The 18,623-nt window shown below is 35.4% G+C and overlaps 7 gene segments (V, D, J or C); 2 read left to right on the top strand and 5 right to left on the bottom strand.

Annotated features, from left to right (window-relative positions):
- The window catches only part of LOC122329696, a 603,783-nt gene extending 601,282 nt beyond the window's left edge, over positions 1-2,501 (bottom strand). The window contains 2 exon segments of the V gene segment in view: positions 1,942-2,284; positions 2,363-2,501. Coding sequence covers positions 1,942-2,284; positions 2,363-2,411 — 392 coding nt within the window.
- Positions 1-5,019, top strand: part of LOC122329697 — a 601,685-nt gene extending 596,666 nt beyond the window's left edge. The window contains 2 exon segments of the V gene segment in view: positions 2,978-3,012; positions 4,590-5,019. Of these exon segments, the coding sequence occupies positions 2,978-3,012; positions 4,590-4,906 (352 nt within the window).
- LOC122329698 overlaps positions 1-11,245 on the top strand; it is a 610,329-nt gene extending 599,084 nt beyond the window's left edge. The window contains 2 exon segments of the V gene segment in view: positions 9,183-9,213; positions 10,816-11,245. Coding sequence covers positions 9,183-9,213; positions 10,816-11,132 — 348 coding nt within the window.
- On the bottom strand, positions 5,775-6,390 carry LOC122329704. The segment is given in 2 exon segments: positions 5,775-6,206; positions 6,299-6,390. Coding segments are annotated over 2 exon segments (402 nt in total).
- LOC122329702 lies at positions 8,002-8,638 on the bottom strand. The segment is given in 2 exon segments: positions 8,002-8,421; positions 8,500-8,638. Coding segments are annotated over 2 exon segments (408 nt in total).
- Positions 11,246-12,002: 757 nt separating the features above from the next.
- LOC122329703 lies at positions 12,003-12,616 on the bottom strand. The segment is given in 2 exon segments: positions 12,003-12,432; positions 12,525-12,616. Coding segments are annotated over 2 exon segments (402 nt in total).
- Positions 12,617-14,204: 1,588 nt separating this feature from the next.
- LOC122329706 lies at positions 14,205-14,907 on the bottom strand. The segment is given in 2 exon segments: positions 14,205-14,545; positions 14,624-14,907. Coding segments are annotated over 2 exon segments (375 nt in total).
- Between the last annotated feature and the right edge of the window lie 3,716 nt (positions 14,908-18,623).

Genomic DNA, 18,623 nt, shown 5'->3' with positions numbered 1-18,623 from the left:
ACACACACACACACACATACAGACACACATACACACAGACACACATACACACACACACACACACACACACACACACACACATACAGACACACATACATACACACATACACACAGAAACACATACACACATACACACACACATACACACACACACACACACACACATACAGACACATACACACACACATACACACATACAGACACATACACACACACACATACACACATGCACATACACACACACACACACACACATACAGACACACACACAAAATATAAAGTGAACAAAGTGTATTCAGGACGTCGTACGTTTCGAGTGGTGGCAGTATTTTAGAATGCATAAAAAGATACTTTATCTCTCTCATGCATTATTTTCTAAATAATGGCGTGCATGTGTTCAGGTGCTGTGTAAGGAGTCTGTCTGGGCGTCCCGCTGTTATTGGGAGGTGCTGTACTCTGGCTGGGTGGTTATAGGAGCAGCATACGAGGGCGCCGGGAGGAAGGCAGGAGGCGGTCCCTGTGGCCTCGGGGAGAACGAGGAGTCGTGGGGTCTGGGCTGGGCCGGCTCCTGCTATGACGCCTGGCACAAAGGAGCCAGCAGCAGGCTGTCAGACGTGCCTCAGTGCTGCACTATAGGGGTGTACGTGGATCAGCCCGCCGGCCTGCTCTGCTTCTACGCCGTAGAGACACAGCAAGATTCAAAGAAAAAGGAAGTCAAACTTCTCCACAGGTTTAAAAATCCCATCAAGGAGAAACTTCTGCCAGGTTTCTGGGTGGGAAGACAGTCCTCCTGCTTAATACTCAAGAAAGAGGACTGAGGCTTGGATTTTAGTTCACACGGCATCACTTCATTGCCTTTTTGTGATCGTGCATTTTCGGGTTTTCAAAATGCATCTTGCATATCATCATTTTAGAATTCTAGAATTAATTTACTTTCTTAAAAATAAAGGTTTTTACTGGAAGTTAATGTCTCCATGAACTACCTCCAGAATCTTATAAACCTTTTCATCCCACAAAAGGTTCTTTATAGTTGAAGAAGGTTCCTCACGTTTCTAAAATGTCCTCCACACTTAAAAGTAGAAACTATTGTTCTTTTACTAACTTCACTGAAAGGTTAGAATCTAAAATTGTACTTTTGCTGCATTTATCCACCTGTTTCCACTGTGCCATCCAGCGGACTTAAACACATTGAACTCAATCACGCGGCTATCTTTACGGTTTTTATGATACTACAGCTTTGCTCCTGAAATCGTTTCCTCTGCTTCCTGTGCACGCCTTTTTCTCCCTGTTCTCACCTTCATGCCATCTTAATAAAATAAAAATATCCACAATAACACAGCAAAGCACTAACTTTTATTAGTAGCACTGTCACTCTTTTTCATCAACCAGTCCTTGGTAAACGCAAGCACAGATGCCTTAAAGGTGCATTTCAATTTTCTTTCAGCTGCTGTTGATGGATTGTAAGAGTTGAGAACAGCTGCGTTTGGCAGTAAATGTGACCTGAAGCTCTCTGGGTTTGAACATGGTCTCTGGAGACGGAGCTGCGTCAGGATCTCTCAAGCTGTCAACGCTAATCTGATTTCAGCTCAGACTCACAGCTTCAACGCTCTCAACTCTTTCACTTCTTCTCATGGAGCGATGAGACCGTTTAGTTTTATAAGGCAGAGATACGTTATGATAAAATCCACAAAAAAACCCTACACTGGACACTGAACTGAGAAAACTGTAGTGTGTTTTTTGATCAGAGCATAGTTGAATCGACCCGTCTGTCTCAGACTGATCTCGGTCGAATAGAGATGATTTGAATCTTAACTCAGATGTGAGTTCTTGTGTAGTTGCTGTGTTTGTCTCTGTGTGTCAGGAGTGAGAGATAGTTTCAGTTCAGTCTCTGAGACTCTGAATGAAGGAGGTTTTTGTACGACTCTTTATCACTGTGTGAACACATAATCACTCTCACAATCACCATCTGAATCTGTTCTGCAGTGAAAACTCTGACAGTAATAATGTCCAGCATCTTCAGTCTGGACTCCACTGATGGTCAGAGAGAAATCACTGTTAGATCCACTACCACTGAATCTAGATGGAGTTCCTGACTTGAGTTGGTTAGCGTAAAAAATCAGGAGTTTAGGAGCTTCTCCAGGTTTCTGTGAATACCAGAAGAAAGCATCATCCCCATCACTGTATCTGCGCACATCTGTACTGGTTTTGCAGCTGATTCTGACTGTTTCTCCTCTCTCTGCTGTTGTTGAGGGACTCTGAGTGACGCTGATCTGTCCTCTACACTCTGAAACACACAACAAGAAGAAAATCAAGTCAAAACTTGGACCATATACTAGAAGAAATGAACTTTTGCTCCACAAACCTTGAGCAAACGCTGTGAGAGTCCAGATGAAGATGATGATGAAGGTCATGTTGATGAAGATTGTTGTGTGTGTCGGTGATGAAGTGTTAAAGTCACAGCACTATAAACACTCTCAGAGCACTGAAGCAGCTCATCAATATGCAAATGAAGTTTAACTCGAGGCAATAGAAATATGCCGTTTTGCTGCTTTGATTACTTTTTCGATTTCATGTTATTTCAGGTTGATATTTTTAACATTAATTTTTTTCTGACAGAGTGTTACCTGTTGTGCAGGTTTTACATCATCCTTTATACTTTATAATAGGTCAAAGGTCATCTAATAGGAAACCTTAAGTTTTACTTCTGAATAAAATGAGTGTAAATGTGATTCATGTATTTGTGATTAAAATTTTTTTTTGAATCTAATGATTTCAGCCTTCAATCTTTTTTAAAGATAAACATTTGTTGCCATTTTGATGTTGATGATGAGAAGAGCTGATGATGAGTGTGTGTGTGTGTGTGTGTGTGTGTGTGTGTGTGTGTGTGTGTGTGTGTGTGTGTGTGTGTGTGTGTGTGTGTTTATCTGAGTGTGACGGAGGTTTTTGTACGACTCTTTCTCTAGAATAAAACATTGTGGTACACTTTTGGTGGAGGAACTAAACTCACGATCAGTAAGTCTTCAATTCTATCATTAAAATATATTGTTTTACTGTTTTTTGATTATTTAAGTGACCATGTAGCAACAAGATAAAAAAAGTTAAAAATATTAATTGTAATATATTAAAAACTTGTCTGCTATTTTTCAAATTTATATTTATATTTATTGCTATTTATTGACATAATCTTTTTTCACTTCAAGGCATATTTCTAATAATAATTTTTACTTTAAATTAATAATTTCAGATAGAATTATTCCTAACATTTAATTTATTTTTAATATAGAGTGTGCAATATTTTCTGACACGTTTAATTGCTTTAAATACATAATTTTTCCAAGATTACTGGTGTATTTAAAATAACTTTTTGAAATGCGTGACGCAAAATGTTTAATGAAACAGATTAAAAAAATTGTTTTATAGGCATCATTATCAGACAAAGAGAAAAAAAATCTAAATTTTAACTTATATTTATTCATATTGATGATTGTGAGTCTTGCGATATTTAAACATATAAAAAAAATTTTAAATCAGTTTGAGATTAATCTGTATTTTATTCAGAAAAGATCAAATTACTGTATGATTCTCCATATATCACGTGTGCTTTATAGAACAGATTTATATTTAGAAATACACTTTACATTGAATAGCAGTGAATATTGATTTAACTGAGAATATATTAGACTTCATTTAGTAACACTTTAGAGTACGGTCCCATCATTAATTAATAAAAACACAGGAGTAAAGTAATATTAGCTCTCTAGTAACTACTACTAACTAACAAGAAACTCTGATTAATGAATTAGTAAGTTATTATTTGTGTCATACCTCCCCAAGAACTAGTAAGAATTACTGCGTACAAGTTCATAATTAATATGAAGAATACATAAAGTAGAATTAATTCTAAAGTGAAGGTCATGGTAACCCACTGTTAATGACTCAAGTTTTACCAAATACTTCAGAGAGAGTTATTAATTATCAGCATCAGTACTCTAAAGTGAAGATCATGAAGTAACGACTGAAATCTTTCTACACTTTTGCAGGTTTTGTAAAGTAAAGTTATTCTGGTGTTACTACATTCTTCTGAAGGAATGAGTATTTTTTGGATCAGTACTTGATTGTGATAACTCTCTAGTAATTACTGAAGTCACTGTCAACTTCTTATAAGACTCTGGTTTGTGATTCACTTTACTAGATTTAAATTATTAGGAGGTTACCATGATCTTTAAAATACGGATCCAAATAATTAGTCATGACTAGTGTGTTAACGTCATCTTAATTTTAGAATTAATTCTTTATTAAGAATAATTCACATGAGTTATAAACCTGTACACAGTACTTCTTAGGAGTTCTCCAGGAGATGTGAAGAAATAGTGTTTTTTGATCAGCTAACTGTGAACTAGCAGCTTCAAATGAGTGCTATTACTTACTAAATGATTGATCTGAGCTTCTGTTAGGTGATAGTAGTTACTACAACGTTAACGGGGCGTTAGACGTGAATCCAGGACGTGTGTGTTATATGAAGGACAGTAAAGTGAAGATAGTGTGTGAGCTGTGAAGAAGTGAGTGTTGTGTGTGTTTGTGTGTTTCAGCTGGTCCCGCAGTGAAGCCCTCCGTGTCTCTGCTGCCTCCCTCTTCTCTGCAGATCTCTGGAGACTCAGCAGCACTGCTCTGCCTGCTCAGCTCTTACTCTCCACAGGGGGCGCAGGTGAGCTGGACGCTGGACGGGTCAGAGGTCAGCGACGGGGTTCAGACCAGCGCAGAGAGCGAGCGGGACGGACTCTACAGCCGCAGCAGCGTCCTGAGCCTCAGCAAAGCACGCTGGGAAAACGCCAACAGCTTGGTCTGCAGAGTAACACACGAAGGAGGAGATCAAGAGAGAGAGTTCCTCAAGAGCTCCGAGTGCTGATGTTTCTCCAGTGAAGAGCAGCAGGATTCACAGCAGATTTACAGCTCAATACTCAAGCGCTCTTTCCATCTGCTGCCGTTGCTGTTCGTTCAATAAAGCTTCTGAACGCCTTACATTTGTGTTTCAGCGTGTCCTTCCTTCACTAAACTTTCAGCTGCTGTTGATGGATTGTAAGAGTTGAGAACAGCTGCGTTTAGCAGTAAATGTGACCTGAAGCTCTTGGGCTTTGAACATGGTCTCTGGAGACGGAGCTGCTCTATTCTGAGAGCGTCACAATCACTAAACACTGTTTGATTGGTTTAATGCTCTCAACTGGAACAGATTCGCTTTCGCTTCTGCATTTATGAAGTGTGTCTGCTAGTTTTAGTAAACTAATGAACTTAAAGGCTTTAAAAAGATAAAAAATGCCCATAAAGGGTAAAAATCGCAGACTAAGATTCCTCTCATGTCTTAAGCTTGCCGTATTTTATCTTATGAACACTTTAGACATAATGAATGGGCTTTATTTCAATATTAATTTCAATGCATCGATGAAAACAAGCTACTGAACTGATTCTGATCATGTTTAATAGTGTTTAACACTTTTAGTGATATTTCTTCCCTCAAACAGTTAATTATGACGATCATAACAGAAAATTCATGAAAGATTAATAAACTAAACTAACTATATTTATCAAGCAGTTTACAGTATGATTGTATAATTATCAGGCTCTGTAGAAATGCATTGACAAATATAGATTGGATGTGAAGTGAACATGAGAACAGATAAACCAGAGATGTAAGAAACTATGACTAAATCTAAATTATTTCAAATTATCTTCAAAATCACTTTTGAAGCTCAAGAAAAATTATATTTATTTCATATCTGTGTTTCTGCTCTGTTGAGTGAGAGATAGTTTCAGTTCAGTCTCTGAGACTCTGAATGAAGGAGGTTTTTGTACGACTCTTTATCACTGTGTGAACACATAATCACTCTCACAATCACCATCTGAATCTGTTCTGCAGTGAAAACTCTGACAGTAATAATGTCCAGCATCTTCAGTCTGGACTCCACTGATGGTCAGAGAGAAATCACTTTTAGATCCACTTCCTCTGAATCTAGATGGAGTTCCTGACTGGAGACGGTTAGCGTAATAAATCAGGAGTTTAGGAGCTTCTCCAGGTTTCTGTAAGTACCAGCTAAGAGGCTGAACTCCCCAACCCTGGTGAACTTCAGGACTGGTTTTGCAGGACATGGTAACTGTGTCTCCAGGTTGAACAGGTTTCTCTTCAGGTGTCTGAGTGACTGTGACTCCAGCTGCTGAGATATCAAAAAACATTCAGATTTCAGGATTTGTTGAAGGACAGTATTTCTAGCACAGATGATGAGTTAGAATAGGTTTATCTCTTGACCTGTGAAACAGCAGCTGGTGAAGATCCAGATGAAGATGCTGATGAAGCTCATGGTTTCTGTCGGTTCAGACTCTGTTCACAGAGATATATAACCTCCTGAAGCTTGAGCTCAATGCAAATCATCTCTGTGTAAATCTGTGTCTGCGGCTTACAGAAGACGATGTTTAGTGTATTTTTTTGTTACGAGTAAAAACTTCACGTCTGAAGCTACAGACTTCCTTGTGACTCAAATGACAAGAAGAAAGTATTTTGTTACTGAGGGCAAAGTCATTCCAGAGGTCACAGGCCTTATTGATGATTAGAAATTAATTAAATGAGGAACACATGATCTTTTAGAAACTCAAATTTTGGATGTTTAATATGAATGTGATTAATGAATTACAAGACTTTAGTTAGATGTTGCAAAGAGCAGATGTTGAGTCTCATATCAATGTGTGTGTGTGTGTGTGTGTGTGTGTGTGTGTGTGTGTGTGTGTGTGTGTGTGTGTGTGTGTGTGTGTGTGTGTGTGTGTGTGTGTGTGTGTGTGTGTGTGTGTGTGTGTGTGTGTTGGAGTGTGATAGAGGATTTTGTACGACTCTTTCTCTAGAATGAATCACTGTGGTTCACTGTGGTTTTAGTGAATGAAAATTATGATCAGTAAATTCTATCATACATGTATAATATTTTAAATTGGCTTAATTTAATTAAGCAAACATTTGGCAACAGTTATTAGAAATAATTATTGAAGTTAAAAATAAAGTTAGAACAGTTTATTTTTATAATTACATTTTATGATTTAATCGATTCATATACAATGGATATTCTATTAATGTTCCCAGTTTGCAAAAAAATAAATAATAATTATAATTAAAAAAAAAAAAAAAAAAAAAAAAATATATATATATATATATATATATATATATATATATATATATATATATATATATATATATATATATATATATATGATATATGTCTATATATATTAAGTCATCAATTGATGTATGGTTCCAGGTAGATTTAGTCTGCTAACTTACTAGTCTGTATTAACATCCAGTATAATATCCATATTTTTTGAAGTAAAATTCCATTGCATAATTTTCTATGCACAATTAATCTTATTATTGCTAACATATGATTGCATTTTAATTAATTTATAAAAACTTTCTATACATTCAACTATTCTGTAATATAACTGTAATAGAGTTTCTGAAACGCATGGGATAAATATTTGAAAATAAAAAAATCTAAATTTCATAGGCATCATTGTCAGACAAAATGATAAAATATTTTTTTTTTTTTTTTTTTTCAAATTAGTGTTCTAACGATACATTCCACATAATTATGATTGTGAGTGTCTGATCTTTTTAAAATACAATTAATATAAATAATTATGAAAGTTAGATTTAGTTTGATTAGCTAAACGCTCTGATCTCTGATTTAGTTTCAGTTCTAACTAAAGTTTTTGACCGAAAAATTCTATAAGAAAAGTCAAAAAAATCATGGACATGATTCGAAATGAATTGGAAAACTACAAAATGTGAATTTTTTTTGGTGACGTAAACTATAAAACAGCCACTGGTCAGTTAGATCTGAGAATCTGATGTCAGTGAACACACTCTGTATCTCGGACTGATCTCGGTCGAATAGAGATGATTTGAATCTTAACTCAGATGTGAGTTCTTGTGTAGTTGCTGTGTTTGTCTCTGTGTGTCAGGAGTGAGAGATAGTTTCAGTTCAGTCTCTGAGACTCTGAATGAAGGAGGTTTTTGTACGACTCTTTATCACTGTGTGAACACATAATCACTCTCACAATCACCATCTGAATCTGTTCTGCAGTGAAAACTCTGACAGTAATAATGTCCAGCATCTTCAGTCTGGACTCCACTGATGGTCAGAGAGAAATCACTTTTAGATCCACTGCCACTGAATCTAGATGGAGTTCCTGACTTGAGTTGGTTAGCGTAAAAAATCAGGAGTTTAGGAGCTTCTCCAGGTTTCTGTGAATACCAGAAGAAAGCATCATCCCCATCACTGTATCTGTACACATCTGTACTGGTTTTGCAGCTGATTCTGACTGTTTCTCCTGCTCTCTCTGCTGTTGTTGAGGGACTCTGAGTGACGCTGATCTGTCCTCTACACTCTGAAACACACAACAAGAAGAAAATCAAGTCAAAACTTGGACCATATACTTGAAGAAATGAACTTGTGCTCCACAAACCTTGAGCAAACGCTGTGAGAGTCCAGATGAAGATGATGATGAAGGTCATGTTGATGAAGATTGTTGTGTGTGTCGGTGATGAAGTGTTAAAGTCACAGCACTATAAACACTCTCAGAGCACTGAAGCAGCTCATCAATATGCAAATGAAGTTTAACTCGAGGCAATAGAAATATGCCGTTTTGCTGCTTCGATTACTTTTTCGATTTCATGTTATTTCAGGTTGATATTTTTAACATTAATTTTTTTTGGACAGAATGTTATCTGTTGTGCAGGTTTTACATCATCCTTTATACTTTATAATAGGTCAAAGGTCATCTAAAGGGGAACCTTAAGTTTTACTTCTCAATAAAATGAGTGTAAATGTGATTCATGTATTTGTGATTAAAAAATATTTTTTGAAACGAATGATTTCAGCCTTCAATCTTTTTTAAAGATAAACATTTGGTGCCATTTTGATGTTGATAATGATGAGAAGAGCTGATGATGAGTGTGTGTGTGTGTGTGTGTGTGTGTATGTGTGTGAGTATGTGTGTGAGTGTGTGTGTGTGTGTCTGTGTGTGTATGTGTGTGAGTATGTGTGTGAGTGTGTGTGTGTGTGTGTGTGTGTGTGTGTGTGTGTGTTTATCTGAGTGTGACGGAGGTTTTTGTACGACTCTTTCTCTAGAATAAAACACTGTGGTGGACTTTTGGTGGAGGAACTAAACTCACGATCAGTAAGTCTTCAATTCTATCATTAAAATATATTGTTTTACTTTTTTTAGATTATTTAAGTGACCATGTAGCAACAAGAAATAAAAGTAAAAATTTTTAAAAGTAAAAAGTAAAATTAATTGTTATATATTTAAAACTTGTCTTCTATTTTCCAGATACATGTTTATATTTATTGCTATTTTTTGACATTAATTTTTTCTGATTATTTTAAAAATAATTTTTACTTTAAGGTGATAATTTCAGATATAATTATTCCTAACGTTTAATTCATTTTAATATAGAGTGTGCAATATTTTCTGACATATTTAATTGCTTCTAAATACATCATTTTCCAAGATTATTGGTGCATTTAAAATAACTTTTTGAAATGCGTGACGCAAAATGTTTAAAGAAACAGATTTTAAAAAATTATTTTATATGCATCATTATCAGACAAAGAGAAAAGAGAATCAAAATTTCTAACTTATATTAACTTATGTAGTCATATTTATGATTGTGAGTCACTTAATATGTTCAAATTGCAATATTTTAAAGTAGAAATGTTTTTAAATCAGTTTGAGATTAATCTGTATCTTATTCAGAAAAGATCAAATTACTGTATGATTCTCCATATATCACGTGTGCTTTACAGAACAGATTTATATTTAGAAATACACTTTACATTGAATAGCAGTGAATATTGATTTAACTGAGAATATATTAGACTTCATTTGGTAACACTTTAGAGTACGGTCCCATCATTAATTAATAAAAACACAGGAGTAAAGTAATATTAGCTCTCTAGTAACTACTACTAACTAACAAGAAACTCTGATTAATGAATTAGTAAGTTATTATTTGTTTCATACCTCCCCAAGAACTAGTAAGAATTACTGCGTACAAGTTCATAATTAATATGAAGAATACATAAAGTAGAATTAATTCTAAAGTGAAGGTCATGGTAACCCACTGTTAATGACTCAAGTTTTACCAAATACTTCAGAGAGAGTTATTAATTATCAGCATCAGTACTCTAAAGTGAAGATCATGAAGTAACGACTGAAATCTTTCTACACTTTTGCAGGTTTTGTAAAGTAAAGTTATTCGGGTGTTACTACATTCTTCTGAAGGAATGAGTATTTTTTGGATCAGTACTTGTTTGTGATAACTCTCTAGTAATTACTGAAGTCACTGTCAACTTCTTATAAGACTCTGGTTTGTGATTCACTTTACTAGATTTAAATTATTAGGAGGTTACCATGATCTTTAAAATACGGATCCAAATAATTAGTCATGACTAGTGTGTTAACGTCATCTTAATTTTAGAATTAATTCTTTATTATGAATAATTGACATGAATTATAAACCTGTACTTCTTAGGAGTTCTCCAGGAGATGTGAAGAAATAGTGTTTTTGATCAGCTAACTGTGAACTAGCAGCTTCAAATGAGTGCTATTACTTACTAAATGATTGATCTGAGCTTCTGTTAGGTGATAGTAGTTACTACAACGTTAACGGGGCGTTAGACGTGAATCCAGGACGTGTGTGTTATATGAAGGACAGTAAAGTGAAGATAGTGTGTGAGCTGTGAAGAAGTGAGTGTTGTGTGTGTTTGTGTGTTTCAGCTGGTCCCGCAGTGAAGCCCTCCGTGTCTCTGCTGCCTCCCTCTTCTCTGCAGATCTCTGGAGACTCAGCAGCACTGCTCTGCCTGCTCAGCTCTTACTCTCCACAGGGGGCGCAGGTGAGCTGGACGCTGGACGGGTCAGAGGTCAGCGACGGGGTTCAGACCAGCGCAGAGAGCGAGCGGGACGGACTCTACAGCCGCAGCAGCGTCCTGAGCCTCAGCAAAGCACGCTGGGAAAACGCCAACAGCTTGGTCTGCAGAGTAACACACGAAGGAGGAGATCAAGAGAGAGAGTTCCTCAAGAGCTCCGAGTGCTGATGTTTCTCCAGTGAAGAGCAGCAGGATTCACAGCAGATTTACAGCTCAATACTCAAGCGCTCTTTCCATCTGCTGCCGTTGCTGTTCGTTCAATAAAGCTTCTGAACGCCTTACATTTGTGTTTCAGCGTGTCCTTCCTTCACTAAACTTTCAGCTGCTGTTGATGGATTGTAAGAGTTGAGAACAGCTGCGTTTAGCAGTAAATGTGACCTGAAGCTCTTGGGCTTTGAACATGGTCTCTGGAGACGGAGCTGCTCTATTCTGAGAGCGTCACAATCACTAAACACTGTTTGATTGGTTTAATGCTCTCAACTGGAACAGATTCGCTTTCGCTTCTGCATTTATGAAGTGTGTCTGCTAGTTTTAGTAAACTAATGAACTTAAAGGCTTTAAAAAGATAAAAATGCCCATAAAGGGTAAAAATCGCAGACTAAGATTCCTCTCATGTCTTAAGCTTGCCGTATTTTTATCTTATGAACACTTTAGACATAATGAATGGGCTTTATTTCAATATTAATTTCAATGCATCGATGAAAACAAGCTACTGAACTGATTCTGATCATGTTTAATAGTGTTTAACACTTTTAGTGATATTTCTTCCCTCAAACAGTTAATTATGACGATCATAACAGAAAATTCATGAAAGATTAATAAACTAAACTAACTATATTTATCAAGCAGTTTACAGTATGATTGTATAATTATCAGGCTCTGTAGAAATGCATTGACAAATATAGATTGGATGTGAAGTGAACATGAGAACAGATAAACCAGAGATGTAAGAAACTATGACTAAATCTAAATTATTTCAAATTATCTTCAAAATCACTTTTGAAGCTCAAGAAAAATTATATTTATTTCATATCTGTGTTTCTGCTCTGTTGAGTGAGAGATAGTTTCAGTTCAGTCTCTGAGACTCTGAATGAAGGAGGTTTTTGTACGACTCTTTATCACTGTGTGAACACATAATCACTCTCACAATCACCATCTGAATCTGTTCTGCAGTGAAAACTCTGACAGTAATAATGTCCAGCATCTTCAGTCTGGACTCCACTGATGGTCAGAGAGAAATCACTGTTAGATCCACTTCCTCTGAATCTAGATGGAGTTCCTGACTGGAGACGGTTAGCGTAATAAATCAGGAGTTTAGGAGCTTCTCCAGGTTTCTGTAAGTACCAGCTAAGAGGCTGAACTCCCCAACCCTGGTGAACTTCAGGACTGGTTTTGCAGGACATGGTAACTGTGTCTCCAGGTTGAACAGGTTTCTCTTCAGGTGTCTGAGTGACTGTGACTCCAGCTGCTGAGATATCAAAAAACATTCAGATTTCAGGATTTGTTGAAGGACAGTATTTCTAGCACAGATGATGAGTTAGAATAGGTTTATCTCTTGACCTGTGAAACAGCAGCTGGTGAAGATCCAGATGAAGATGCTGATGAAGCTCATGGTTTCTGTCGGTTCAGACTCTGTTCACAGAGATATATAACCTCCTGAAGCTTGAGCTCAATGCAAATCATCTCTGTGTAAATCTGTGTACGGCTTACAGAAGACGATGTTTAGTGTATTTTTTTGTTACGAGTAAAAACTTCACGTCTGAAGCTACAGACTTCCTTGTGACTCAAATGACAAGAAGAAAGTATTTTGTTACTGAGGGCAAAGGTCATTCCAGAGGTCACAGGCCTTATTGATGATTAGAAATTAATTAAATGAGGAACACATGATCTTTTAGAAACTCAAATTTTGGATGTTTAATATGAATGTGATTAATGAATTACAAGACTTTAGTTAGATGTTGCAAAGAGCAGATGTTGAGTCTCATATCAATGTGTGTGTGTGTGTGTGTGTGTGTGTGTCTGTGTGTGTGTGTGTGTGTGTGTGTGTGTGTGTGTGTGTGTGTGTGTGTGTGTGTGTTGGAGTGTGATAGAGGATTTTGTACGACTCTTTCTCTAGAATGAATCACTGTGGTTCACTGTGGTTTTAGTGAATGAAAATTATGATCAGTAAATTCTATCATACATGTATAATATTTTAAATTGGCTTAATTTAATTAAGCAAACATTTGGCAACAGTTATTAGAAATAATTATTGAAGTTAAAAATAAAGTTAGAACAGTTTATTTTTATAATTACATTTTATGATTTAATCGATTCATATACAATGGATATTCTATTAATGTTCCCAGTTTGCAAAAAAATAAATAATAATTATAATAAAAAAAAAAAAAAAAAAAAAAAAAAAAAAAAAAAAAAATATATATATATATATATATATATATATATATATATATATGTCTATATATATTAAGTCATCAATTGATGTATGGTTCCAGGTAGATTTAGTCTGCTAACTTACTAGTCTGTATTAACATCCAGTATAATATCCATATTTTTTGAAGTAAAATTCCATTGCATAATTTTCTATGCACAATTAATCTTATTATTGCTAACATATGATTGCATTTTAATTAATTTATAAAAAACTTTCTATACATTCAACTATTCTGTAATATAACTGTAATAGAGTTTCTGAAACGCATGGGATAAATGTTTGAAAAAAAAATCTAAATTTCATAGGCATTATTGTTTTGTTTTGTTTTGTTTTTTTACAAATTAGTGTTCTAACGATACATTCCATATAATTATAATTGTGAGTGTCTGATCTTTTTAAAATACAATTAATATAAATAATTATGAAAGTTAGATTTGGTTTGATTAGCTAAACGCTCTGATCTCTGATTTAGTTTCAGTTCTAACTAACGTTTTTGACCGAAAAATTCTATAAGAGAAGTAAAAAGAATTATGGACATGATTCGAAATGAATGGGAAAACACCAAATGTGAATCTTTTAGTGACGTAAACTACAAAACAGCCACTGGTCAGTTAGATCTGAGAATCTGATGTCAGTGAACACACTCTGTATCGACCCGTCTGTCTCAGACTGATCTCGGTCCAATAGAGATGATTTGAATCTTAACTCAGATGTGAATTCATGTGTAGTTGCTGTGTTTGTCTCTGTGTGTCAGGAGTGAGAGATAGTTTCAGTTCAGTCTCTGAGACTCTGAATGAAGGAGGTTTTTGTACGACTCTTTATCACTGTGTGAACACACCACCACTGTGAAAACTCTGACAGTAATAATGTCCAGCATCTTCAGTCTGGACTCCACTGATGGTCAGAGAGAAATCACTGTTAGATCCACTACCACTGAATCTAGATGGAGTTCCTGACTTGAGTTGGTTAGCCCAATAAATCAGGAGTTTAGGAGCTTCTCCAGGTTTCTGTAAGTACCAGGCTAAACGATAACCCAAAAAGTCACTGAACACATCTGTACTGGTTTTGCAGCTGATTCTGACTGTTTCTCCTGCTCTCTCTGCTGTTGTTGAGGGACTCTGAGTGACGCTGATCTGTCCTCTACACTCTGAAACACACAACAAGAAGAAAATCAAGTCAAAACTTGGACCATATACTTGAAGAAATGAACTTGTGCTCCACAAACCTTGAGCAAACGCTGTGAGAGTCCAGATGAAGATGATGATGAAGGTCATGTTGATGAAGATTGTTGTGTGTGTCGGTGATGAAGTGTTAAAGTCACAGCACTATAAACACTCTCAGAGCACTGAAGCAGCTCATCAATATGCAAACACTCTCCACATCATTTACCTGAACACAGTCCCTCATCAACAGACACCAAACACAATTACTGATTCATCTTTTACATGATGTTATACGTTCTAAAAGCTAGGAGGTTTTGAATGATATTAGACCGTTCACTTCTAAAGAAATCTACAACAATATCTTTAGTATATTATTGGGACTCTCTCCTATGAGACTTGTTTGACTGTAGTTGAATAGAAACATGAGTTCATTCTTTCATTTTTTGTCAAATCCATGGTTTCTGCAGGTTTTTACAGACATGAGGATCATCACACACCTGTCTCTGAATCACTGAATCAAATGAGTTTGATCGAGAGTCATGTTACACCTGATATAAAACAGGTTCACTCTTAAATAAATTTGTTAACACTTTTTTTTAACAAAGCCTTTATGTATAATGCTTTATAAATGTAATTTTAATGCATGAATTATGCCTTGTACAATCATATAAATAATAAAACATAAATAACCACAATTAATGCATTAAAATCCTTATCAGTTCATTGTCACACTATGCGTTTTAAATTCACTCATAATTAATTGTGACAAGATATAATGTATTAAAATGCACATTATGAATAATTATAGTGCATTATACATAAAGGCTTTAAATAAAGTGTTACTGTTCCCTTAATATGGTGAAATGATTGGGTTTTTTTGGCAGTGAAAAGCACCTTTTGGGTAACCTGGTATTTGATTTTCACATTTATTTTCTAGAATTGTTAATGCATTCATTGATCTTATTATAACTTGTATTCATTATCATCTGCTCAGAAATTTAAATTGAGAAATGTTTATATGATGCTGTTAATATCTACATTATGAGGCATGAGCTTAAATCAATTCACTTATTATACTGATTAAGTAAAACATGTTATGATGCTGATCAAGCAGTTTATAAAGAAAAAATTAGGATAAATCCTAAATGTAGAAAATCAACTAAATATACTGAATAGTGAAGAATAGAGTCACTAAGATAAAAAGTGACAGAATTTCAACATGAAGGACTGAAAATATCAGTATTTAAAAATTATTTCAGAAAAATCATAAGCAAAAATAAATGATGATACAACTCAACTTCTTTGTAAGATCTTATTAATTTGTTTCTGCTCTGTTGAGTGAGAGATAGTTTCAGTTCTGTCTCTGAGACTCTGAATGAAGGAGGTTTTTGTACGACTCTTTATCACTGTGTAAACACATAATCACCCACACAATCACCATCTGAATCTGTTCTGCAGTGAAAACTCTGACAGTAATAATGTCCAGCATCTTCAGTCTGGACTTCACTGATGGTCAGAGAGAAATCACTTTTAGATCCACTGCCTCTGAATCTAGATGGAGTTCCTGTGTACAGGTTTTTAACATAATAAATCAGGAGTTTAGGAGCTTCTCCAGGTTTCTGTAAGTACCAGGCTAAACCTTCATCCCCATCATTCCATCTGCGCACATCTGTACTGGTTTTACAGCTGATTCTGACTGTTTCTCCTCTCTGTGCTGTTGTTGAGGGACTCTGAGTGACGCTGATCTGTCCTCTACACTCTGAAACACACAACAAGAAGAAAATCAAGTCAAAACTTGGACCATATACTAGAAGAAATGAACTTTTGCTCCACAAACCTTGAGCAAACGCTGTGAGAGTCCAGATGAAGATGATGATGAAGGTCATGTTGATGAAGATTGTTGTGTGTGTCGGTGATGAAGTGTTAAAGTCACAGCACTATAAACACTCTCAGAGCACTGAAGAAGCTCATCAATATGCAAACATCTCCACATCATTTACCTGAAGATGTGTCTCAGTCATAGGCCTATAATAAAAAAACAATACTGAGGTGAATCATCTATCTATCTAGTAGTAGTAGTTTCTACTGTGGAGTGATGTGTGTTTGAGAAGTTAGTGAAGCGTTCAGGAGGTTTTTGTTCAGCTGCTCCATTAGTTTTGCAGCTGCACTAAACTAGATAGATGTTGGCAGTAAGTCAATCATCATTTAATATTATTAATTCAGCAACTGGCTGATAAATACTCTGCAGAATTAAATTTTCGTTCACATTGAAGGTTTGGTAGCCAGCGCTAAAGGTTTCCATTGTAGCGGCAACTGGATTCATGAGTTTTCAGAGCATTACCTGTTTTTGTTCATTGATCATTAAAATCTAAATGTTAAAAGTTTAATCAAATGTGGACTTGGATTTTTTTAATTAAAAAATGTACATTTTACAAGTAAAGCCTGTAGACATTTTATGGTTCCTTAACTGTATATTTGTTACTTTTTGGTAGAGTAATAATTTATAGCGGACATGCCAGACAAATGCCGTTTAATGCATTTTTGTTTACAAAAAACGCCAAATTTTCCACTGACATTTAGCGCCGCCAAAACTTTCTCGCGAGATCCGCCACGACATCAAACTACAGCGAGACGCGGCCCTGCTTGGATCAGCACTCAGTGTGGTTCTCGCGAGATTTCATGCAACAATTCCACTCTGAATTGTGATTCGCGCCGACGCCGTTACTCCTCATTAACTGCTTAGCTGTAGTTTTCTCGTGGAGACGTTTGCCGCCAGCGTATCAGAGGTAAAATCCGAAAATGTAACGTTAGAGCATGTAATTACATCGTTTACAAGCTATAACGCTGTTACACGTTAGAATTTAGACAACATACTCAGCTCGCGCCATTTTTTTCCCACTTATTTCCGGAACAAAACGATAATGCTGTATGTATTGGTGTTCCCAACGCCCTCCAAAAGTAAAATAAATAAATAAAAAAGTCCTTATTAAAACTGCAAATGCTCACAATACTGCAAGATTAAAACGATGATATCAAATAGCTAAGATAGCAGAGATGCTAGTGTAAGCTAATCTGGTGTTGAGTAAAGTACTTTGATCTGAATCTGAAGAGTAAACAATAAGGCTGTTATACTTTTAACAACATAAATATATTTAATATTTATTATGGAAGCAGGAGGTTATGTATATATATATATATATATATATATATATATATATATATATATATATATATATATATATATATATATATATATATATATCATTATACACGTTTGCATTTGGGCTTATTACAAATCATACAAATTGTTATGACTATACACATTTTTGACTAAATTGGAATGTTTTAAACAAATAATTGATATTTTTCTTACTGAAAGTAACCCGACTGAGTGCAATGGAGCAGAAATTACTGCCTATAAATTAACCTTTTATTTTATATCGGAGATAATCATTTTACCATTTCCAAAACAACAAATATAATGCTGTAATTAAACAATAATATAACCTATATAATGAAGACTTTTTTGCTGTAGAGGCAGAATGTTTTTGTAGCACAATCAACACATGGAGTACAAGTATAGAACAGCTGTTATGGACTCAATAGGTTAATTTTTTGTGTATTGTCTCCAATAATGATAATCTTGTTTTCCATTAGGTTGCTGTGTTTTGGCCTAAATTGGAGGGAGTACTGTAGATGAAGACAAGAATGATGGCCTTCCTTTTGGACCGCCACTTATCAAGAGCATTTCCTTTTGTGGGCCGGCACAGAAAGCAAGCGTTTCATGCACTCAGACTTCTTGAGGTTGTATAAGGTATGTTTGCTTGCTGTTGAATTTGGTCTGACATTTATGTGTTGGCGACAACCAAAAAAATATATAAAAAGAGCTCTTTATGTCACAATACAACAAATAACTAACAATAATGAAGAAAAAAACAAGTCTTAAGATATTCTTGATATTTAAATAGAAATGTCACATAGAAATAGTCTCTTCAAAGGGTCGCTGGGACGGAGAAGTGAGAAGCTGCACTGTTGGTTTGCTTATGAAATATATTTTAGAGT

This window comes from Puntigrus tetrazona, chromosome 24 (genome assembly GCF_018831695.1).
Source record: "Puntigrus tetrazona isolate hp1 chromosome 24, ASM1883169v1, whole genome shotgun sequence".
NCBI lineage: Eukaryota > Metazoa > Chordata > Actinopteri > Cypriniformes > Cyprinidae > Puntigrus > Puntigrus tetrazona.
Note: the sequence above shows the minus strand (reverse complement) of the source record. Positions and strands in the feature narration are given on the sequence as shown.